The sequence below is a fragment of the Eschscholzia californica genome, unplaced genomic scaffold, assembly GCF_041429995.1.
Source record: "Eschscholzia californica isolate CP2 unplaced genomic scaffold, dmEscCali1.0.p SCAF_3, whole genome shotgun sequence".
NCBI classification, from domain to species: domain Eukaryota; kingdom Viridiplantae; phylum Streptophyta; class Magnoliopsida; order Ranunculales; family Papaveraceae; genus Eschscholzia; species Eschscholzia californica.
Window position 1 is genome coordinate 31,525,883 of NW_028238420.1, and position 22,681 is coordinate 31,548,563.

Consider the following 22,681-nt stretch of genomic DNA (forward strand, 5'->3'; position numbering starts at 1 on the left):
AAGTGCACACACGCGTTTCTCACATGAACAAATTTTCGGCCTCAAGAGAGGCTGAGGCTGGGGCTGGAGCTGAATTTTAGAGGCTGAGCTGAGGCCAATAATTTTAGGTGAAAAAGTGGTTTTTTCGGCCTAAGACAGGCTGGGATTGGACTTGCTCTTACAACTAACCAAAATAGAATTACTGCACATGGTGCTGGGCGCTTATAAACCGTTAGATACTTATCTACAGAAAATAAAGGCTAGGATCTGTCGGTGTTATGCTGATAAAATCGCACACGCGTTTTCTATTAAAAAATCACACAAAACTGAACCCCCGCCAAACTGAAACGTCGACGACTGTCCTCATTTCTTCCATTACAGACTTCCTGATTTTCTCTCTCTAAAACTTTCTCTCTCTCTAGATCGAAAACTAGTAAAGAGAAGTCACGCAGTTTTTGGTTTATTAATTTAACACCAGTCAATCCTTCTAAATGCTTCTTCTTCTTTCTCGTTCTTCTATTTCATTTCTCAAGGTAAAACCCCTCTCTTTCTCTCTCTCTCTCTCTTCGTGATTCGTGTCTGGTAATTTAATTTTTTAGGGTTCATGCAGGAGGATTCGGAGAAGCATGACTAAGAAGAAACCTTCATTAATTCTTCGTAATTTTATTTGGTTTGGGTCGAAGCTTGTAATCGGTCTATCTGCTATCCTTTGTATCTATTCTCTTCTCAGAATACACTCTCAATCCAAGCTTCAATATTCCGTCCATAGATCTTTTAGTTTAGAAGATGAACATTTTGAAGGACCGCCTAAGATCGCTTTTCTTTTTTTAGCTCGTAAAAATCTCCCTCTTGATTTTTTATGGGGAAGCTTCTTTCAGGTGTTTATTTCCTCTCCGTACACTTATCAGAACTTTTTTGGTTGGTGGTTTATCTGATGTTTTAATTTGGGAATTTTGCAGAATGTAGATGCTAGAAATTTCTCAATTTATGTTCATTCAAAGCCAGGTTTTGTGTTTGATGAATCTACAACTAAGTCGGAATTCTTTTATGGTCGGCAATTGCGTAAGAGCATTCAGGTATTAACTGATTTGGGTGAAAAAAATTGAATTTTGTTACTTCATCTCTGTAATTTTGGGGGTTGTCTCTTGTTTTGCACGTCTGTGTTGTTCTTGTGGTGATATCACCGAATTTTTATGTTTTGTTTGGATGATTCGATTGAATGTCATAGTTTTATTGCAGGTTCTTTGGGGAGAAGCGAGTATGATTGAAGCGGAAAGATTGCTCCTTGAAGAAGCACTTGAAGATCCAGCTAACCACAGATTTGTTCTTCTATCTGAAAGGTAGGGTTTGCCCTATTTTCTTAACTGATGACCCCGACTTACTCGAAATGGTTGCTGGTATGAAATCAATTTATTTGTTGTAAAGAAAAAAAGAATGAAATTTGCAATTTTGTAGAGTAAAAGTCATGTGTTATGGTTATCTATGACTTGTAGGTAGGTAATAAGTATCTTATTTAGGGCATGCTACTGGTTTGAGCTTTCAAATGACCATTTTCTATTATCTTTGTTATTTGTGTAGTTTTTTTTTTCCCTATTAGTCACAACTGACTTAAACTCTTAGGACTTCACTCAACAAGGAAATCTTTTTTAACTCACAGTTTCTTCAAACCTTTGGAGGTGGTCTGCTATTTATGATTCTTCTTTTCCTCCTGATGACGTCTTGTCAAATAGTTTAGGTAATCCTTCTTTTTGGAGATACAAATTTAGGTACAAATAAGAATCCTACTGTTAATTATCACATTGTATTTCTATCCTTGATATAAATAGCCTAATATCATCATATGATTGACTGCTTTTTTCTCTTTTAGGAACGTAGAAGTTATTTAAGTACTTTAGATATAGTTCCTCGAATCCAGATTTGATTTCTTAAAAATTATTGATTCTGCAGCTGTGTTCCTTTGTATAACTTCAGCCACATTTACAACTATTTAATGGCTTCTCCAAAAAGCTTTGTCGACAGGTAAATATATGACCATAATTCTTGGAATAGTAAGAACTAGTGAACTACTGATTTTCCTAGACATGGTTCACTATCATTGGAACATATTAAGCTGAGTTGCAATGTACTCTATCTATGTTAACCTGTAGTTGTTTCTGTCTTCTAGCTTTCTTGATGTGAAGGAAGGTCGTTACAATCCAAAAATGTCACCTGTCATACCAAAGGGCAAATGGCGAAAAGGGTCCCAGGTGATTTCTTCTTTTCCAATCTATTATAGTTATTGCTTCAAGCAGTGGCCAATCTATGTAGGTGTGGGTGCTATTGTCCATTATTATCCTTTTGACTTTAATAAATATATGTAATGTATGAGAAAAGTACAGATAAAAGTTGCTTACCTCAAGTGAAGGATAATTCTTGTTATTATAAGTGAATGAGTCACAATGTATAGCCAGCTGAATTGGTTGAGACTATCACAGTTAGACTAGTCGGTCTTGGACTCTAGTCGCATAATATATTCTTTTTTGAATAAAAACTCTCTTTGAACAGTTCAAGTGTATGAATAGGATTGCACATTTCAAGCAATAAGAACTTGGCAGACAATTGAATAACAAATCTCAATGGGTTATTTAGACATTGGCCCATAGTCATTTAGCGATATTAGGACTACACCCCCAAAATGAAAATATGTATGACGTTGACCCCCATTCTCGATTTTTCCGTTAAATATCAGTTAAGTGGTTCGGGTGCCAACGACATGTGTGACTTATGACAAAAATACCCTTCATGAAATATTTAGGTTATTTAGACATTGTCCGCCCCAACTATTTACTGATATTAGGACTACACCCCCAAAACAAAAATGCTTAGGGTTAAATCTCATTCTCGATTTTTTCGTCAAATAACACTTAAATAGTTCGCGTATGATTTCAAATTCCTCTTATTTCTATAGGTTCTCAGAGACAGTTTTTATGATTAGTCCGCGAACGCAAAGTTATCCGAGAGCCCAATCCAAATAAACCAGAAATAGTAAGGAAAATATGCTATTCGAAGTCCGAGACGGGTTCGACCATCTGGCTAGATATATTGGATGGACTACCGATGGGAAACATATAAGAAAGGGTTACCCTAGTGGCTGGTCGTCCTCGTACTAAGTCTGGTTGACTAGAGAGATTAGAAAATGTCTCAGATATATAATTGTTAGATACAAAGTCTAGTCTTAGTTAGTCTTAGACTTGTTACTTGTAATATAATAAAACTTATGCATGTGGATGGCAAGCGACACACTTTACTGATTTTTGACGGGAAAATCAAGAATGAGAGTCAACCCCAGACATATTTTTATTTAGGGGGTGTGGTCCTAAATTTGTTAAATAATTGGGGTCAATGTCTAAATAACCTAAATATTTCATGAAGTGTATTTTTGTCATAAGTCACACATGTGGTTGACACGAGAACTACTTAACTGACATTTAACGGAAAAATCGAGAATGGGGGTCAACGCCAATACGCCATACATATTTTCATTTTGGGGTGTAGTCCTAATGTCGCTAAATAAGAGGGGGTCGATTACTAAATAACCCAATCTCAATTAATGCATGGGTCTCGGCTTCTTGGGTTAAAATCCCATGATTTCCTTTTAAACAAAAATTTACTGCTAGTTCTGATTAACAGTAAACTGGTACTTTTGCGGAGACATGTATGTGATTGAGAAATTGAGGCATTAACTTTTCAAATATTTTCATAATAGTCCAGTTGGCAAAATGCTTATGAATCTGTTACTGGTTAGTCTGGTTGTACACGTAAAGCAAGTAACAGCTGAAAACAATATGTTATAATGCAGCAGAGTTTTAATCACCAAACTGTGTTGCATGCACATTGAACCTACACAATATCCAATGAGATATATTTGGAAGGAGTGTTCTCGATATGTAATTGGGCCTTCTTCTTTTACGAAAAAAATAGAGTCTACGTACTCGTGGCATGTGGAATCCCAACTTCGTAAATTGCTAGTGTGTCACTGCACCTACTATCCTCTTGTGTTCGGCTGTGCAGGATATGACATACATGTTTGAGATCATTTTAGGACTGTCTGACTGGAACATATTAGAACTGTGGAACCTTTTCTAAAGTTTTGCTTGATAATGATTTGGTATTTTCAGTGGATTACATTAGTTCGCAAACATGCAAAGGTGATTGTTAATGACGGTGTTATCCTCCCTTCCTTCAAGAGACACTGTAAGGTGTGCATTACTTTAGCATTTGTATATGATCATATGTTAGATTATTAATTTTTGCAAAAACCCCGTAGTACTTTATTTCCATGTGAGGTGGGATACTTCATGTAGATATTGAAGTTCCTTATATAAATAATGTACACATCCAAAATCATGTTGCAACTAGTGCAGGACACACGTATCAGGAGAGAGTTTATTTGTATATTCAGCAGACATGCCATTTGTTGTGGTTGAATGATTAATAATACCCTTTGCTTTCCCTCTGCAGCGGCGACCCCCCGTAGATCCTAGTAAGGGAAAGCAGAACATTGTAAGTTATCTACTGTCTCTTGTTAGTAAAACACCATTAGCTTCTAATTTGAGTTATTCAGAGTCGTTACTGAGCTCTTTTTCTTGATCAAAGTATCAAACCAATGATTCCGGAATAAGATTGCTCCTTTGCTTGTTCATCTTTTTTAAATTGAAATGAAGTTTTCTGAAGAAGGGTTCATCTCCCAGGAATTTTTGGCATTATGGTTCATATTTCTAATCTATTTCTTACGCCTCGAGTGTTCCTCTTGGAATTATAACATATATGTTTGGTGTACACACTGTAGTAACATTATAGGATTGCAAGACTTCGATTAACATTATAGGATTGCAAGACTTCGATTGTGTATGACGTTTGCTCTAATATAAATATCACCTTTGATTAATGGAAACATGAATTTCTTTTCACATCTGTGTGGTACTTATCATTACCCTGTTACTCTGAAAGGTACTGAATTTTGTATTAGAGAAAAGATAATGGCATAGAAAGGAGGTTCATAAAATAGAAGAAAAAAATGGCTCACAAAAGTAAAACCCCACCCGATGTTAGGAAAACATGACAAAATCCGTCTAAAACTAATTGATTGCGCTACACATCCTTCTGAAATATAGCAATCCTTTTACTTGTAGAACAGTCTTCTTTATCGACCTTTTCTGCCTTAAACTATGTTCCCCTAATCAGTGTTTTCAGCACTCCCATTTCTGAAAGAGTCAGAAGTCTCAATAATCACAAAACAAGCCTAAAGAAACTGGGTAGAAACTACAACCACTTACAATGGTGAAGCCATACTGCCGTAGCACATTTCTAACCCCGAGGACAATGCACTGACTGGGAATCCTTGGATTTCAGCTCAGCTGTTTTACATAATATCTATTAGCCATAATCAAGCGCCTTGAATGGGTAATCTTGGATGACATGCGTAGGATTCAACTTTTAGCATTTGAAGAATTGTTCCGAGAATTTATTGAAGTTCGAATACCATCTTCACTCCTCTTTAGCAATGTACTTCTTGAATTCTCCTAGTTGATGAAATGGTTTCAGTTACAGCTCTTCGCTTTCAAGGTTACTCTTATGACACAAAAGGTGTAGGTTAGTAAAACACCCAGAAAGGAACTAGATCTGAAATGGTTGGAGTTTTGCTCAGGTTTTCACTTAAAAGTGTCGATTGACATGGACTTGAAAGCCACAACAGGAATATTATTTCCAATTCCAAGTGATGGATGCTGGTGTGGAAATAAGCATAACATGTTAGGTCAATCACTCTCGTTTATTGTCCTCATGTTATAAATGGTGGTTCTTCTCATGCAACTCCCTAGGAATTGTACATATACCAAGGCCAGTTCAAGCCTAATTACTTGTACACAAAAAAGTAGCGAGGAGTTTGCTGAAGGCAACTGTTACTATTCCTGATATCACTTTGATGTGCTCGGGTAATACAAATATGAAGGGTACACTTTGATGTTAACCACAAACGTAGGGTAGTTTAATGCTTATAAGTTCATCTTTAATGGTGGCCTTCTGCCTCACCACATTTTCATAATCTATAATCAGTTCAGTTGATGAATATTTGCATCTCAATCACTTGCAGAAGCTTCAGAAGCAGCATAACTGTATACCAGATGAACACTATGTACCTACATTATTTGCCGTAAGTGATTACTATTTAGTAGATATTTTATTTGGTCTGGAATGCTGGATTTTCCTAATGAGTTTTCTGATATTTTATTAATTTCCGTTTTGTACAAGTGCTGCCACTATACTTGTGTTGTCATTGTTTGTTAATTAACTTTGATTATGAGTATATTTTCAATTCTTGTTTCAAATGGTAACACGAAAGTTCTCTCGCATCATGATGTATTCATATACTTATTATCATCAGATGAGTGACCTTGAAGGAGAACTAGAAAGAAGAACTTTGACCTACAGTTTGTGGAATCAGTCGACAACGAAAGCTTGGCATCCGTTCACTTTTGGTTACTCCAGCGCGGGTCGTAAACAAATCAAAGAAATACAGGTACACTTCCTCTGAATTTATTACCCTGTGGAGCAGATGATTTTTGTTTGCATTAGAAGACTTATAGTCCGGATGAATTCTACACTACGAAATGTGAAATTGTCAAAAAAAAAACAGACCTAGGAAGGCAAATCCATGAAAACCCCATTTTAAGTAGTAAGACTAGGACTCGGTCTTACCTAGAGTAGCACAAGCCTGAGGTGCGGCTCTCTGGAATGGCTAATAGGGATAACTCAGACTTTCGTATAATGAAATTTAAAGTTCACAAATACTTCTTCTTCCGGCTAATGGCATCCTGAGCCGAGTCCGGTGTTACATAGCCGTTCGACTAGACACCTAATACCCCTCTGCAGAAGAACATCGTAAAAGTATTACAACGTCATCTCATCTTAAGTTGTTTCTGTTTAACCCCACATGGAAACTACAAGTGCTTGATTACTGCTAGTTATGATTCCTATGCTGCCACATTGTTTAATAACTACTTCGTGCTCTGTTCAATCTATCAGGACATCAACCACGTGTACTACGAATCTGAGTACCGAACTGAGTGGTGCCGAAACAACTCCACTTTTGTTAATTGCTTCCTGTTCGCAAGGAAATTTTCACGGAGTGCAGCAATGCGCCTGTTGAGTGAGGGGATCTTGGGTAACTTCAACCCTACAGCAGCAGTGGATTTACAGTCATGATTATTATTATTTCGGTGTTTCCCTGTCACTTTCTCTCTCCCCTCGCAATATCTGTTATTTGAAACCAGAAAAGGGAGAATACCATACGAATTTGAGCAAGATTAGGCGGCTAGTCGTAGGTGTTTAGTGTAGGACGACTGATATACCTCAGAGTAGATTGGAACACAATCTGACCAAAATACTTATTGTATGTCTAACAAATAGGTAGTTTGTGCTAAAGATGATGAAATAAAATAGTTGTGGTTTAGGGTTTTTATTCTTTCTCTGATGTATACATTTACATGAAATTGTTGATTCATATTTCATTTTTTTTTTATTTCTTGCATGGCCTGCAAATTTGTTGCCAGAACATGTATTTTGTATTTATGGGTTGAATATGCATTCTGAAAGTTCGTAATGCTTAGAATGATTGAAATGTGAATTGAAATAAAATCAGGGTTATGCGACCATGAATGATGAATCACAATTTGTAACATCCCAAAATTTTAAGTTAGACGAGGGACCATTCTAAACTCAGGCCAAGTTAAACACTGGACTAAATGTGCAATCAGGTCAGAATCAGGGGGTATTTTGCAATTAGTACAAACCCAGGGACTAAAGTCAAAGTTCGTTTGTTTTAGGGGACAATATCGGCAACTGCTAAGGCTTGGGGCGCTACAAAGAGCCGAATATAGTGAGGAAATGGATCGACAAATACAAAAGAATGGTAGTTTGAGATTTAAAGGAAGACCATGGGTACCGACTGAAAGGAATATTGGAAAAGAGGTGAGACAACTCATAAGACTCGACATACAGTACACCCCAGGACTACAAAGAGGTACAAGGAGTGGAAACGAAGTTGTGGGTGGCCAAGAATGAAAAGAGACATATCAAAATATGTGAAGGTATATGAAGTTTCCACCATGGTTAGTGAAAGCTCAGAATATATTTCAAGTCTCAGAACTAAGGAAGTATCAACTAGACTCATCTAATGTGATTAGTGGGGACGAGTTTGAGATTGATGAAGATGTGACCAACGAGGTTACGCCAATCATGATTTCAGACAAACAGCTAAAGATACCAAGGAACAAGGAAATTCCGTTGGTGAGAGTTGTATGGAGGCACAACACCATCGAAGAATCAACATGAGAGAAGGTGACAGAAATGCGAGAACATCCAGAATTCTTCACGGATCAACGTAGGGGTCTAGTTTAATTTCGACAATGAAATTCCTGTAAGTGCGGAGGATTGTAACAACTCGGGTTTTCAAAGAGAAAATGAAATGAATAAGCTCATAAGTATTACAACAAGAGAATCTCTTCGAGGACCTGTCAATACAGTTAAAAGGTGATGATGGTAGTGTGGAGTGATAAACAAGACTTGTGGTGTGATTTATTTGTGAATGAAAGGAAAATGAGGCACTAAAGTGATCTTGAGCAGAAAAGAAGCGAGTTGACCCAAATTTAGAGGACGAAATTTCTTTTAAGGGGGGAAGATTGTAACATCCCAAAATTTTAAGTTAGACGAGGGACCATTCTAAACTCAGGCCAAGTTAAACACTAGACTAAATGTGCAATCAGGTCAGAATCAGGGGGTATTTTGCAATTAGTACAAACCCAGGGACTAAAGTCAAAGTTCGTTTGTTTTAGGGGACAATATCGGCAACTGCTAAGGCTTGGGGCGTTACAAAGATTCTTTCTCTGTTTTCCATTTCCTTCTAGCTAACTCTATCACCTTTCATACCACCATGCACCAAATTCACTTGATGATTGCCATTTGCCCGTATTTGGTCTTTCCCCGACCCAGGTGCGATTTACTAGTCCAAAAGTTTCTGAGAAAATCCACTGACTAACCCTGTCTGACTAATCCAGTTTGTCATCCCATGCATCTAATGCGATCTATCAAAATCAGTTTCATTCGTATATCAAAACCACGTTCTCATATTCGATTCAAATCAGTTCATTTGTATATCAAAACCAATATTCTCATTCGATTCATTATCAGCTCATTTGTATATCAAAACCAATATTCTCATATTCGATTCAAATCAGCTCATTTGTGACGCCCCAAGCCCAGCAGTTAACGATATTGTCCTCCCTTTCAGCACCACCCTCGCACGGATGGTAGGAGGTTTTGTTCTTGGCGAGAGCACCACAGACTCCCCCAAAAGGCCTCGCTACTTACTAAGCTTGAGCTTACACATATAGCCCAGTCTCTGGACACTCTTGTGAGCAATGTGAGACTATTACAATCCCCCACCCTCAGCGAAGAGTCGTCCTCGGCTCTGATACCACTTTGTAACGCCCCAAGCCTTAACAGTTGCCGATATTGTCCCCTAAAACAAACGAACTTTGACTTTAGTCCCTGGGTTTGTACTAATTGCAAAATACCCCCTGATTCTGACCTGATTGCACATTTAGTCCAGTGTTTAACTTGGCTTGAGTTTAGAATGGTCCCTCGTCTAACTTAAAATTTTGGGATGTTACACAATTGGAACGTATCCTATGCGAATTTCTATAATAGCTCCAATTAGCCTATTTCTTGAGTTTTAACCAACCTGGGTTTGGTTTTGCTGCATGCAACAGAATAGAGCTTCTCTCTTTATATTGTGTGTTTATTGCTCAAACTTGTCCTTTTCTAGAAACTGGGTGGAGAGTTTACACACACTATCACTCCTGTTGAAATAAATAAAAAACTTGGTTGAAATAAATCAAAAAACTTTAGGGTGGTTTTTTGATGTTATTAAGGCGATGATGACAAAGAACTTGGAGATGAGATCGTTGGGAAAGTCTTGAGAATTGAATTATTGGATCTAAAAATTTATTCTCTGTGATGAGAGGTACCTCCATACTTTAGTCATGGATGGCATGGCATGTGCCAATAGCCGTTTGTGCCACGTAATTTGATGAGATGTGATAAGCAAGTTAACTGCCTAATTTTAACCATGAAAGAAAGAGCCTAAAACCCGACATATTTATTACATTATTTATAGTCTAAATTACATGGGATAACCGTTTGTGCCACGTAATTTGATGAGATGTGATAAGCAAGTTAACTGCCTAATTTAAACGATGAAAGAAAGAGCCTAAAACCCGATATATTTATTACATTATTTGTAGTCTAAATTACATGGGATAAAATTTTGATAACAAAGTGCTTCCACCGATACTCGATCCCACAACTTTATGGCTTAAGAGGGGTTGTTCAACCGTTGCACGTAAGGCTGGTGGACGAATTTTGATAGTTAAAATAAGATGTGGTCCAAATGTTACCGCTAATGTTGATGTTAAAAATCCTAATTTGTAGTTTGTACCATGATCAAACCAGACGCAGTTAAAAAAACTAGTGGTACGAATATTTGCATTCCCTCTTTTACTATCTAAAGTTAGGCCCATGTGGGGGAGAGGGGGGGGGGGGGGGGGGGGGGGTGTTGTCCCCGTATTGGACAACCAGTCTGAGAGGCCAATATTTGAAGAATATGATTGTAGTCTAATAACATATTTAGGTGGTCGTATTCGTTCAAAACAAACTCTTTTACCAGGGAGATGCCAGATGGAGGGTCAACGCCGTCCACATATTTCTCTCTCATTTCTCTCTTTTAATGTTGAAACCAACCGTGGCAGTTCTAACTACCAAATGTCTCTTCTTTGCAAATGTTTCTTCTCCTCTACCGATTAAAAAGCCTTTCACCGTGAAGGGTTTTTGTCGTTCATGAGTGAGATTGTTGCTTTATTTGCGAAGAGAAAAAACCTCTTCACCGAGAATGGTCTCTAGTGAAAGAGTTTTGCCTTTTCGTGAAGTTTATCTAATAATTCTATTTTCCAAGGTGATGGAGCTCTTCAATAGAAGAGTGAGGAGATGAAAGAAAAGAAGAACAAGAGAAACAAAAAGGAAAATGAAGACATAAATAGAAAAGAAAGGTGGAAGGAGGAGAAAAGGAGTTAACTTCTAAAAAATTGTTGAAGGAATAAAAAGACGTGTTGGACAATTTAGGGGTTCTCAATAGCCAGTTGGTTATATGTGAGGGGCTAGATGGAAATAATCCCTTTTGTACTTCTTCTTCTAATATAAAGATTCAAATGTGGGGGGAAATGCTTAAAAATTGAAAAACGAAACTCTCTCTCTCTCTCTCTCTACCTCTCCGTAGCCTGAGAGAAAGATTCACATATAAAACCTAATCCGACCAGTTACTGTAGGGGAAGTAAGAAACCATGGCGGATTTCCTAAGCCCTAATCCATCAATGGGGACAAAACAGAGAGCTCCAATTGCTTCTCGTCTACTCCAGTCTCCAACAAGCCCGTTCTTCTTAGGATCTAACGACGATCAATTAGAGCGGGCACAGGCGCGCGCAGCACGAGCCGCTGCAGTTCGTCGGAAATCAATCGTCGTTCCTCCTTCTTCTCCTCCCGATGATCCTTGTTTCAGTAAACAACAGATTTCCGACCTTTTGAAGAATTGTATCAAGCTCGCAAGCGAGAATGTTAGTAATTCCCTCTCATTTCATTCTTAAATGTCTGTTTTTCTTATGGAACTTTAAAAACCTAACTTGATTTGTTTTTGTAGAAAATCAATCAAAAGAACACTTGGGAGCTAACCCTAATTGACCATCTAAGTGAACTTGTTAAAGTTGAAGAAAAAGATGATGACGAAACCAATTTCCAAAAGGTATGAGCTGATATCTTTGCACAATTCATCATTCCAAAGAAATACTAGGAGTGTTTGTTGTTTAAAATTTGTTTTTCTCTCTAGGCAAGTTGTACTCTGGAAGCAGGGGTGAAGATTTATGCATTGAGAGTGGATTCTGTACATTCAGAGGCCTATAAGGTACTTGGTGGGATCAATCGGGCTGGTCGAGAAGATGAACAAGGTTATGTCTTTTTGTACCCCTTGACATTCAGAGCTTAATCTGTTCAATTTTTCTAACATAACATTCATATTCATAGTTTGAATTTTGGGTTCAAGTAGAAATGGTCATTACCCTCTAGTATCACTATCATAACAATCATAATTTGAACCTTGGTTCAGGTTGAATCGTGGCCGTCCAGCTCGTATTTTGTTCATTAACTTAAACATCATAAACTACGTTACTTTCAGTCCAACTGATTCAGTTTATTTAATTTTTGATTGTTTATAAAATGCCCTAGTTCAATAAAGCATCCTCAAGAAACTACTAGCTAAGGTCACCAAGTCCTTTTTCTTTCCTTCCTCATCTTGGCAACCTTATTAGTTTGCTAAATGATTTATAGATTTCTTGGTATCAAAGTTCAAACCTTTCCTATTTACTTGATGTCTGACCATTACATTTTCCACGTAATCCATAGGGGAAAAATAGATGCAGACACCGATTTAATAGATAGTAAAATGCATAAACTAGTTTAAAGCTTTTTGAAGTGAATGTTAGTTTACTTCATGTGCTCACATCGCATGCAGAATTCTGCACTAGTTACCCAAAATCGACTTGTATGCAAGAAGAGTGCATTTCTATTCTTCTCATTAAAAACGGGTACATATATCAACTGTGAATTATCTGTGGGGTTTCTTCAATCCGTCTCTTTCAATTTTCATTGTTGTTTAGGTAAAGAGTTGGATTGCTTTCAACCTTAAACCCATCAGCAATTTTAACTCAAACACTAGAATCATATGCTTTTCTCACTATCTAGTCATGAAGTTCAACTAGAATCTTTCATTTGTGTATATTCCACTTGCTATCCCTTGGTCCTGCCTGTGTCAAGTTTGCAACTACAAATTAGGTACCCATGAAGTTCGGTTTCTTGATGCGCATTGAGATTTTGTTGTGTTCATGTTATTGACAGTCAGTAAATTGTGTTTCACATCACAGAAACTAATTTGGATGGTGAGTGCAACAAAGATGGACAAGAGTCACAAGACGAAGGCCGTACGAAGAAAGAGTTGGATAGGAAGGTTTGATAGTTTCTGATTTCTTAGAAGGTATTCATTTCTTAAGCATATCTGACAGCTTCCAACATTTGCAGATGTCACCTACATCAACCTTGGAATCATCTTTTGAGTCGCTCAATGTTAAGAAGTTTGACGGTAACTTTGCATTCTCTTTCTTTTCACTTGCAACCTGTAAGAGGTTATCTGTCTGTGGACTTACAATGGGCTTGTTTTGCATTATAGTTGCATTTGCAGTTGATCCCTTGTATCATCAAACATCTGCACAATTTGATGAAGGTGGGGCTAAAGGTCTCCTATTGAATAATCTTGGGGTATATGATGACTGTCGGGTGGTTTTTGATTCGCTGGAAGCACCCGGTAGATGTACGTCATGTGCACCTCAATCTGCTACATCAGATACAATTGACATATCTTTTGCAAAAGGTATGGTACATTTAATACTATATTTCTTTTGACAAAAGGCAAAATATCATCGGAAGGCCAGAGCATTTCATAATAACACTATTTACATTCACTTCATTTTTCCTTGTTTCATTCATAGAATACATTGACCAGATGGCAATCGACATGTCTGTCAAGAATGAGATATCTCCAAGCCTAAGAAATATTGTGGGTCAGTTTGATGAATATAATCAGAGGCCATCTGATACATTTTCTGCTCACCTTGGTACAACGGAACAAGCTGAACCAAATGACGTAATTGGTGATAACCAAGATGATTTGGATGGTGATGCGTTTGGGCATTGTGAGTCTTGGAGTGTTGATCACGACGAGCCCTCAAGCCTAATTGATGAGAACTCTAGTAACACAGATCCAATTTTCCCAAGTCATGAAGAGGTACTTCTATAATCCAGTGGTATTTACTGTTAGTAGTACACTACTTCATCAGTAAATAAGTCTCTTTCTGTAAATATAAAGGTCATTTGCTGAGCTCTTCACTTGGATTTACTTAGTGCTTACTTTTGCAGCAGTATGATTCGTTCACATTCAATGAAATGGATACGACTGACAGATCAGAGAAAATTACTGAAATTATGTTGTTTGGGTTGGGCTTTGCATCAAACCAGAATGCTTGGGCAGGTCCTGATCATTGGAAGTTCCGGAAGACTAAAGGTCAGGATTGGAAGGGAGGGCTTTAATGTATTAGTTTACATACTTCGACTGTATGTCGTTCTGATGCCTAGAGTTTACTTATTTGCAGGTACCCAAGAAGATTCTGTTACAGAAAATGAATCAGTAGTAACAACAAAAAGACCAAGAAGCAAAAAACAGGCAGAATCTGACATTGATTTCACGAAATCCCTGGACAATGAAATGCCTGATATATTTGCTCCCCCCAAAAATCCTAAGTCGCTACAACTCCCTGCAAACAGAGTGCGTTGTAATACCGTACTCCCAGAAGATTGCCATTATCAACCAGAGGATCTTGTGAAGTTGTTTCTTCTTCCTAATGTTATGGTAAGATTTTGATACTGTGAAGTATGTCTAGATCGTTTACATATTAAAGAAAATATTTTAACTAGTATAACAGCCTATTTGAAAGATTATACGAGTAATATATGGCGTGAATTCATGAACTGTTTAAGGCCCTTAAATAGTGCTGCTATTGTTAAAGAAATAATGTCGAACAAAAAGTGAGTGACTAACTTTCTATTGTTCCGGAACTCTAATCTTTTTTCTTAAAATTTACTTCCAAATTAAGAAATGGGGTAATTTTAAATTCATTTGATGTTTACAACATAAATGAATAAGATTTTTGTTTGTACTTAGACCTTAATATAGAAAATGAAGAACATTTTGTAATATGATTCAACCTTTCGTTTTTCTTGGCCCTTCTGTGAAAATGGTACATCTGTTATGAGAGTGTTTTAGAGAGCTTCTCAAATCAACTGCCCACGGCTGAAAACTGTAATACTGCAAGTATATGCTTGAAAGTCTTTATTGGTAACTTCTATTGTTTAATATCTCTGGTGACTGGTTTTGCATATGCTGATCAATATTTTGTTTGTAGTGCCTTGGAAAAAGAGCAAGACAACTTTCAGGTAAAATTATACCCCTCTACATGGTACTCATTTGGCTTTTTTGGAGTATAGAGTGTAGCTTGCAGAAAATCGATAGCTTGCCCTTATATGTTGTTGTATCATACTCCCTCCGTCCCATTTTGTTTGGTTGTTATTCCTTTTATGGATGTCCCAAAATGTTTGGTCACTTTCTTTTTATAACATTCATTCAAATATTAAAATGATGGCACTTCCAAAACTACCCTTTAGTTTCAATACCAATAAAAAGTTCTAATTGGTTCTACACTTCTACGGTTCTACCAATGTTTTATTTAATGAAATACTTTAAGTTAAATGAGGGTAGTTTAGGGAAGTGTTTCTTTTTGTCAACAATAAATAAGGTCTCCTTAATAAGTTGAATTCCCCAAAACTACAAACAAAATGGGACGGAGGGAGTAATATTTTCCTTCTCAGTACTTTTAGTTTGTGGTCATATTTCTTGATAATTGTCTTTATGTAAGTCGTGGTTTATTTTCTAAAAGAAATAACTTCTGGGCATACAGTGTCAGTCTGTATTTTCTATTGTACTTTATTTTATCTTGTCTATGAACTCCTAAAGAAGCTAAGTTGCTAACTATGGCATTATGGCACCTTTAATGATTCAAATGATTTAAGGGTGATTAATTGTCAACAAGGAGAATTCCTACGGAATTTTATGATTATCTTTACTGTTTCAATGTTGTCAATGAAAATCAGCATATATGTACTTCAATATAACTGGATATGTATGACAGTTCAATACTTTACTATTTCTGTTATTCAGTATGCTGATCAGTTTTTTTCATTTCACGTTGGATCAGCATGTCTATCATGTACACTTCAATTTCTTGTATTAATTTTTGTTTTTTAGTACGACAATTTATTTGTAAGTTTTTGCTCATTTCATACATTACCTGGAATTAGTTTCACTTTTGATACCCTAACATGTAATTTATTTCAAGATCTTGATGTAAAGCTTTACTGTTATCCAGATAAACCGAGGTTCAATGATGATTTTGAACCACAGCAATCGTGGGACAATGGAAGTGTATTTGATGGGCAAGTTGACGATGGAGATTTTCACAGTGACACAGAAGACTCGAGCATACTTGTTTCTCAGCCTCGCCAGGTTTGTCTTACTTTCGTAACCTTTCGTTTAGGCTTTTTGGGGGGATGGCGAGGGCGGGGTGGTCTTTGGATCAAAAGCTGTGCGTACTAACGTACTGGTATCACGTAAATCACTTTGTTTGAGGGCTTCAATTTTATTAACTTTTTTTTATCCTTGGAAAATTTTGAAGACCAGGAAATACACCGATTTCTAGTGGCCTTCGACAGTTTAAGTTGTGAACTTCAGATTCCCTTGCAAATGATTCAAATGGTGGTTAAGATAACCTACTATCAGTCTTCCTACCATTTCTGTATGAACACTACAAAAATCATGTACATGTCACAGTAGGCATGTATCCGCCTCCTACCCATCTCTCTATACATGTGTGAGTGTGTGTCCATGTGTGTATGTATATAGTTAACCCAGTGCAGAAAATTGCAGTCTAGGTTTCCAAGTTAACAGTATTTACTCATTTGGCTGCGTAATTGAAATTTGACAATCACAGTTGGTGGCGGACTTTTTTTTTTTTGTAATGTCATGAACTCATGATGAATATCTATCTAAATCTACTTAAAAATATTGAAGTCCTTGACAGTTTGATAATGCTCATTTTCTTTTCATAACCATCTAGGTAAACAAGATCGAAGTTCAATATGATAAAACCTCAAAGCAAGTTGATGTTCACGTGTTAAAGGGAACGATTTGGAACCACATGCAAGAATCAATTGAACCTGAAACTGTAAGTCAAACCTTTCCCAAGAGTCTCCAAAAAGGATTTCTGTACAGATTTATCTACTTTCAAATGTTAAAAAGGCGTAGCTGTGTACATTTAGTCCTGGAAATTAATTAGCAAAACAATATTGAGGTCCATGTTTTTATGCTCTCTATTCTAAACTTCTCCAAAGATATGTGAAGGTGGATTTCTTATTGTCACTTAAAACAAGTCGAAATATAAAAGCTCGAGTTTATGTCCTGGATCTCAATTATATTAGGGTTAATTTTGTTTTGGCCCCCAATTTGTGACCAACTCAACGTTTTGGCCCCCCATAAGTGTCCAACTGTTCGATTTGGCCCCCAAGGGCAAAAATAATTTCCATTTTTTCCGGAACTACCCTTGGGGGGGCCAAATCGAACGGCCAGACACTTATGGGGGCCAAATGTTATATGATGGGGTAAAATGTTATTTAATGGTCGGAGTAAAAAAAAGTCCAAAGCCTAAGCACTATTTACTACCTAGATGTGAATTTGTCAAAAAGAGACCATAACTTCTTTAAATGAAGTATGGTGGAGGAATGACTTTTGTGGCAAACTCACAGAACTTGTCTTGTGGAAGAAAATGTAGCTTGGCATTAAATGGATGGGAATAAAATTGGGCAACCAATTTAGTTCTCTCTTTCTCATCCGGATAATGGAGTGCTATAAATTGGGCAACCAATTTAATTCTCAAGTTCTCTTCTGTAAATTAGAGTGAAAGAGTAAGAGAGAGTGTTGATCAAGACTATGTGGTTGGTCTCGGCCGAGAATCTCGGGTCTCGACTCAGTCTCGGCCCTCTCCCGAGACGAGACTCGGCCGACACACCGAGTTAGGGTTTGGCCGAGAATCTCGAGTATCTCGGCCGAGACATACCGAGAACGAAAAAATATCTTTTAATTTCTTGGAACTTTTTTTGGAAACTTTAAATTCTAATTGTATAGTATTATTTATTACGTTCTTAAGTACTTATTATGTTCCCAATCAATCTAAGATAAGTAGCAATACTATTATATAGATACTTAGGTCTTTTGCCTTGTACAACCTTCGAAAATTCTATAGAAACTTTGAAAATTCTAGTAGATTAAAATATAGTATATTTATCATGATAAGATTTTGTTTATTATGAATGATTGAAGTATATTTATGTTTAAAGTCTAGAGTTACGAGGTAACGAAGAGTCAGGTAGTTAAACTTATTACTTAGTACTTATTAGCTATACATGTTGTCTCGGTCGAGTTTCTCGGTCCGTCTCGGTCTCATCTCTGTCTCGGCCTTCGACCGGACTGAGACCGAGGCCAACTACATAGGATCAAGAGAGTTGTGTAAGTGTGAGGATGAGAGAGTTGTAGTGATATTTTGTAACCGAGGAGTGCACTAGACTTTGTGTACGGTAACTTAGGTATGTTGCAACTTCAAGTTCGTAGCGGATTAGCATGGTGCGGCTGAAAGAGGACGTAGGACTTGCTCCGAACCTCTATAAATCTTGTGTGTCGTTATTTTTTATTTGCTTCGTGGTTATGTTCTATTTATTCACCATTGCATCCTAAGATCCTGGTTTTCTGCATTAGAGAAAAACTCTAACTAAACTGGTCACCTATTTAGAGTGGTTGTTTTTCTCAACACCAAAACTGTGAGTTGGTCACAAATTGGGGGCCAAAACAGAGTTAACCCATTATATTAGCTCAATTTTATATATAAGCCAAACTATACTATTCTTGTTCCTACCTGCTAATGTAGTTTCTAGTAATCTCTGCCTTTTGTCTTGGGTCTCTTCCCATATCTGTCACTAAATTATTTTGATTTATGCATACTTAAACATGTTCACTTCAGTAAGTCACTAAAATTTATTGCCAATTAACTTATGCTTATGAAATTTCAGGAACTCACTTTCCATACTAGGTTTCAGACCTTGTCTATTTGACAGTTCATTTTATTGATTTAACCACGGAAACATTATTAGTTCCTAATGCTTTGTGACTTTCGCTGACTTTAGGAGCGTGAGGAGACTGTGGTATCGTTCAAGGATATCTTATCTAGCTTTCCGGACAATTGCCAAGCAGCTGCACCAGAAGATATTTCCCCTCATCTCTGTTTCATATGTCTCTTGCATTTGGCTAACGAGCATGGGTTACGCATTCATGACAACCCCAATATGGACGATCTCCAAGTACATTTCCCTGCCTCCTGAAGTTCTTATTGAGGTCATTGTATTACCATCACAGTAGTAAACATGATAAGTTACATTTCGTTGTAAGTTAGTCGGGTTCCTTCACTTTTTGTTGTAATGTGTGCATGATAGTTTCTTAAGGTTGTGGTCATCTGACATAGACAACAGTTAAATAAAGTTGTGTTGTTTCTTCATTGGATCGAAACTCAAACACTATTGATCTCTGTTTCTGGTTTTTGATTCCCATTTTTTGATAAGTTTTGTTGTAAGAATTGTGCCATGAATATTTCCCTTATTACTTGCAAGAAATGCTTCCTATAACGCCTGAGCCTATTTAATACCTTATGTTTCTTACAGTAAGATTTGAACTCTAGTCCCTCCTAACGGAAAATGTGAACGTGACCTATTATACCATCGTGACGGTAATTTCTTGTTAAAAAAAGTGTTCAAAAATAAATTTTACCTGGAAACTTTTTTTTTTGTTGAACAATTTTACCTGGAAACTTAAGTACTTGCTTCTTTATAGATAGCAAACAAGGGTATCTCTTATATAACATTTTCAAGATACAAGATCACACCAACGGCCAACCACATATTCTGATGTATCTCAAAAATAAAAAATATCTTTTACATCATGTAATAATTCGAGTTCAGTTTACTCTAGTACAATCCCTCCTAATCTGACCCTTCTGACCTGTAAGGATGTTACTCAAGGAAAGCTTAACGAATGCAGAAGAAAATACTTGGAAGAAATAGCTTCTATCTTCGGCAAAAGTTCTAACGACAGTTGCAGTCCGAGGATCCCTTGCAATGTTGGAATCGATACTAAATAATCCTCTTCCATTAAGTATATCTTGATAGTATTGATTATCAAATACTACTGGTGTTAGATCATTACTCACAAATGTTAGGTTTGTCAGAGGAACTTTGGTTGGACATTTCAGCCTCAATAGAACCTCGTAAGCTTTTTCCTGTACGTTGGCAAAGCTGTTGTCGTTGCCTTTCTGACTGTATAATCGGTCTACAATATTCATGCAGTGGCCGACCCCTAATGTATGCGCTCCTGCAAGCATAAGAAAATGACGATTGTATTGTTCGAATTTAAGAAAAAGCAGATATCACTACTCGACATCCTACACGACCGTCTGATCATCTAAACGTTCAGTACCAGCATTTTATAGACATAAGAATCAACTGTACGAGAAAAATACTGAGTTAGTAAATGGTGACTTACCCAAGATGGCGACCGATTCCACAAGATTCATTCCTTTAGATTTGAAAATCTGAAGCATTTCATCAACACTGATTTTTGATGAAGGTAGGCTAATGTCAGCATCTCTGTAACTGGATTTAGTTGTGGAGTCTTTCCTACCAAGAGGTATCTGAATTTGGGGTCCTCCAGAAAAGGCTACTGATTCCTTTGCAGCTAAAGCAATAATATCTGCACAAGATACTTGTCCCGGACAAACCGATTCTAGAACCGATTTTATCTCTTCAATTGATTTTTGATGTCTTATCATAAAGTTTTTTGGAGAAAACATCTCCGACTTGTCTTCCAGAGTTTCAAAATCAAGGAGTATCGATGCGTCACAACCCTGTACTTAGATTAAAAAAAAAGTGATGTTTGTGATCTATATAATAAAGTTTTAATAAAGTTCATTAAACTAGTGAACAGACTGCACTACTAGCGGCAATAGTAAGACAGCTCAAGGAAAGAGAGATGTGGGTCTTGATGAAATCGAAACCCTCTCCTCTATATATATATATATGGGATGGAAAAATTCTGAATGTATAGACGGGTAGCTGGTCTATACATACAGATCTCTCACCTGAGATGGGCCGGTTGAGTCTGTTAACAACCTGCCCATGGCCTTCTCATGTGAGAGAGTTGTATGTACTAACTGACAGCTGATAAGGAGAAATAGGGGATTCTAATCCTCACATAAGTGGATCTGAAGGTTGCATTATACTACTACTTGGTTACCCTTAATTAGTTAGCAAAAGTTACCTGAACTTGACAGTCATGAAACAAGAGCCTAAGGAGAGCAGCAGGAGCAGTAAGATCAGTCAAGAAAATGGGTAATATTGTGTTTTTAACTATGATTTCAACATTTGGACATGAATTCTCATAGTAATTATAAGATAGACTATTGGTCCTTACTAAAAGACATACAAGTAGTACAATAGAAACTAGCACTATGATGAGCTGATGGAGGAGAAGAAACATTACAGAACCCTTGAAGCTATCTATCTCTCTCTGTCTGTCTAGGTTTGAGGTAGAGATGGGTGTGAGAGGTGTATGTATATGTAGAGAGTGATGGAGAGAAGGTGGTGAGGGCATGTGAGTGACTGAGTGTGATAGTATTTATATGTTGAATGATGTAAAGCTTTTATTGGAATGCAAATGCATGAGTCTGACAAATACACATATGAGAGGATAGGTTGGCCGTTGGGGGATGGAGTCATTGTGAATATGTTAGCTAGGATTTGGGGCATCATCCAACATATTAAGTAGAGAGAGAGAGAGAGGGGCATCATCCAACATATTAAGTAGAGAGAGAGAGAGAGAGAGAGAGAGAGAGAGAGAGTTTCTTCAAGTCTTTCTATGGGAGGGTTTGAGTAGGTGACAAAAATTGAAGAGAAAGTTCTTATTTACTTTTCACAGGAGATCTCCATTGGTCACTATCAAGAATAAGTGGGAGGGCCGGCCCAAATATTGGGAGAGTAGAGTAGAATTTAGAGCCCTTTACAGGGCATGTTAGAAAAGAGTAATGGTGTGTTTGGATATCAGAATCATGAATCCAAATATTGGGAGAGTAGAGTAGAATTTAGAGCCCTTTATAGGGCATGTTAGAAAAGAGTAATGGTGTGTTTGGATATCAGAATCATGAATCCGTGGATTCAAGAGTCCAACTAATATTTGTTAGTTTGTTTTCTAACTAGGGAGAATTTGACGTACACCCCCACTATTATATGAATATTAGGACTACACCCCCACTTTTTGAAATTTTTTGATATACACCCCCACCTGGACGGAAACCGTCAACTCAGAGTTAAGTTGGGTGTGTGCGAAACACACGCGCCAACCATGACGATTTTACCCTTTTGTAGTTGTTGAAATATTTTGAGCGATTTTGACATACACCCCCACTATTATATGAATTTTTGGACTACACTCCCATTTTTTGAAAAAACAAAATTTTTCAATTTGCCCTCCAACGATCATCTTTTACCTTTTGTCTTATAAACTTATTAATCTTAGACAAGCTAAAAGATGATAAGATTAATTTGACATATGCTGAACTAATGGTTGAACTAAGATTAATAAGGCAAAAATTTGACTTATTAATCTTATAAACAAAATTAAGTTGAACTAAGGGTTGCGCCACGAGGATGCTCACTTTCGTGCATACCATGCTAAGATGGGCGAGCTCCCATCCACGAGGTCTTGACATATGCTGGATGCATATGAGGAAGGGAGACCACCCCCTCC

The 22,681-nt window shown here is 37.2% G+C and overlaps 3 protein-coding genes across 5 annotated transcripts; 2 read left to right on the top strand and 1 right to left on the bottom strand.

Annotated features, from left to right (window-relative positions):
* The first annotated feature begins 292 nt into the window (after positions 1-292).
* Positions 293-7,667, top strand: LOC147549523 (glycosyltransferase BC10-like). 2 transcript variants are annotated; one of them, XM_086666741.1, is made up of 11 exons: positions 293-512; positions 590-857; positions 939-1,055; positions 1,219-1,319; positions 1,927-1,998; positions 2,144-2,225; positions 4,137-4,217; positions 4,480-4,521; positions 6,110-6,169; positions 6,401-6,535; positions 7,042-7,667. In XM_086666741.1, the coding sequence occupies exons 2-11, from the start codon at positions 606-608 to the stop codon at positions 7,219-7,221; spliced, it is 1,122 nt and encodes a 373-aa protein (XP_086522867.1). In that variant the 5' UTR covers positions 293-512; positions 590-605; the 3' UTR covers positions 7,222-7,667. The 2 variants fall into 2 exon arrangements, with proteins under 2 accessions (XP_086522867.1, XP_086522866.1); XM_086666740.1 differs by having other exon boundaries at positions 316-512; positions 579-857.
* Positions 7,668-11,134: 3,467 nt separating this feature from the next.
* On the top strand, positions 11,135-19,382 carry LOC147549524 (condensin complex subunit 2-like). 2 transcript variants are annotated; one of them, XM_086666738.1, is made up of 13 exons: positions 11,135-11,681; positions 11,765-11,866; positions 11,951-12,068; positions 13,041-13,123; positions 13,195-13,255; positions 13,343-13,543; positions 13,662-13,957; positions 14,089-14,233; positions 14,322-14,578; positions 15,132-15,162; positions 16,152-16,288; positions 16,899-17,006; positions 19,015-19,382. In XM_086666738.1, exons 1-13 carry the CDS (start codon positions 11,412-11,414, stop codon positions 19,207-19,209), a joined length of 2,004 nt encoding a protein of 667 aa, XP_086522864.1. In that variant the 5' UTR covers positions 11,135-11,411; the 3' UTR covers positions 19,210-19,382. The 2 variants fall into 2 exon arrangements, with proteins under 2 accessions (XP_086522864.1, XP_086522865.1); XM_086666739.1 differs by having other exon boundaries at positions 11,223-11,681; positions 14,092-14,233.
* A 325-nt stretch (positions 19,383-19,707) lies between these two features.
* LOC147549525 (peroxidase 29-like) lies at positions 19,708-21,588 on the bottom strand. The gene is made up of 3 exons (XM_086670068.1): positions 21,197-21,588; positions 20,423-20,783; positions 19,708-20,251 (listed from the first exon to the last, which is right to left on the bottom strand). The coding sequence occupies exons 1-3, from the start codon at positions 21,527-21,529 to the stop codon at positions 19,839-19,841; spliced, it is 1,107 nt and encodes a 368-aa protein (XP_086526194.1). The 5' UTR covers positions 21,530-21,588; the 3' UTR covers positions 19,708-19,838.
* Positions 21,589-22,681: the final 1,093 nt, after the last annotated feature.

Bases quoted from the DNA above. Each gene is read 5' to 3' on its own strand.
- LOC147549523 (XM_086666740.1), top strand. From the start codon at position 471: ATGCTTCTTCTTCTTTCTCGTTCTTCTATTTCATTTCTCAAG. The intron at 2,226-4,136 runs GTGATTTCTTCT...TGGTATTTTCAG, and splicing joins AATGGCGAAAAGGGTCCCAG to TGGATTACATTAGTTCGCAA. The intron at 6,170-6,400 runs GTAAGTGATTAC...TATTATCATCAG, and splicing joins ATGTACCTACATTATTTGCC to ATGAGTGACCTTGAAGGAGA.
- LOC147549524 (XM_086666738.1), top strand. From the start codon at position 11,412: ATGGCGGATTTCCTAAGCCCTAATCCATCAATGGGGACAAAACAGAGA. The intron at 11,867-11,950 runs GTATGAGCTGAT...TTTTCTCTCTAG, and splicing joins ACGAAACCAATTTCCAAAAG to GCAAGTTGTACTCTGGAAGC. The intron at 14,579-15,131 runs GTAAGATTTTGA...TTTTGTTTGTAG, and splicing joins TTCTTCTTCCTAATGTTATG to TGCCTTGGAAAAAGAGCAAG.
- LOC147549525 (XM_086670068.1), bottom strand. From the start codon at position 21,529: ATGCCCTCACCACCTTCTCTCCATCACTCTCTACATATACATACACCT. The intron at 20,784-21,196 runs GTAACTTTTGCT...ATCTAAGTACAG, and splicing joins TTCATGACTGTCAAGTTCAG to GGTTGTGACGCATCGATACT. The intron at 20,252-20,422 runs GTAAGTCACCAT...TTATGCTTGCAG, and splicing joins GGAATCGGTCGCCATCTTGG to GAGCGCATACATTAGGGGTC.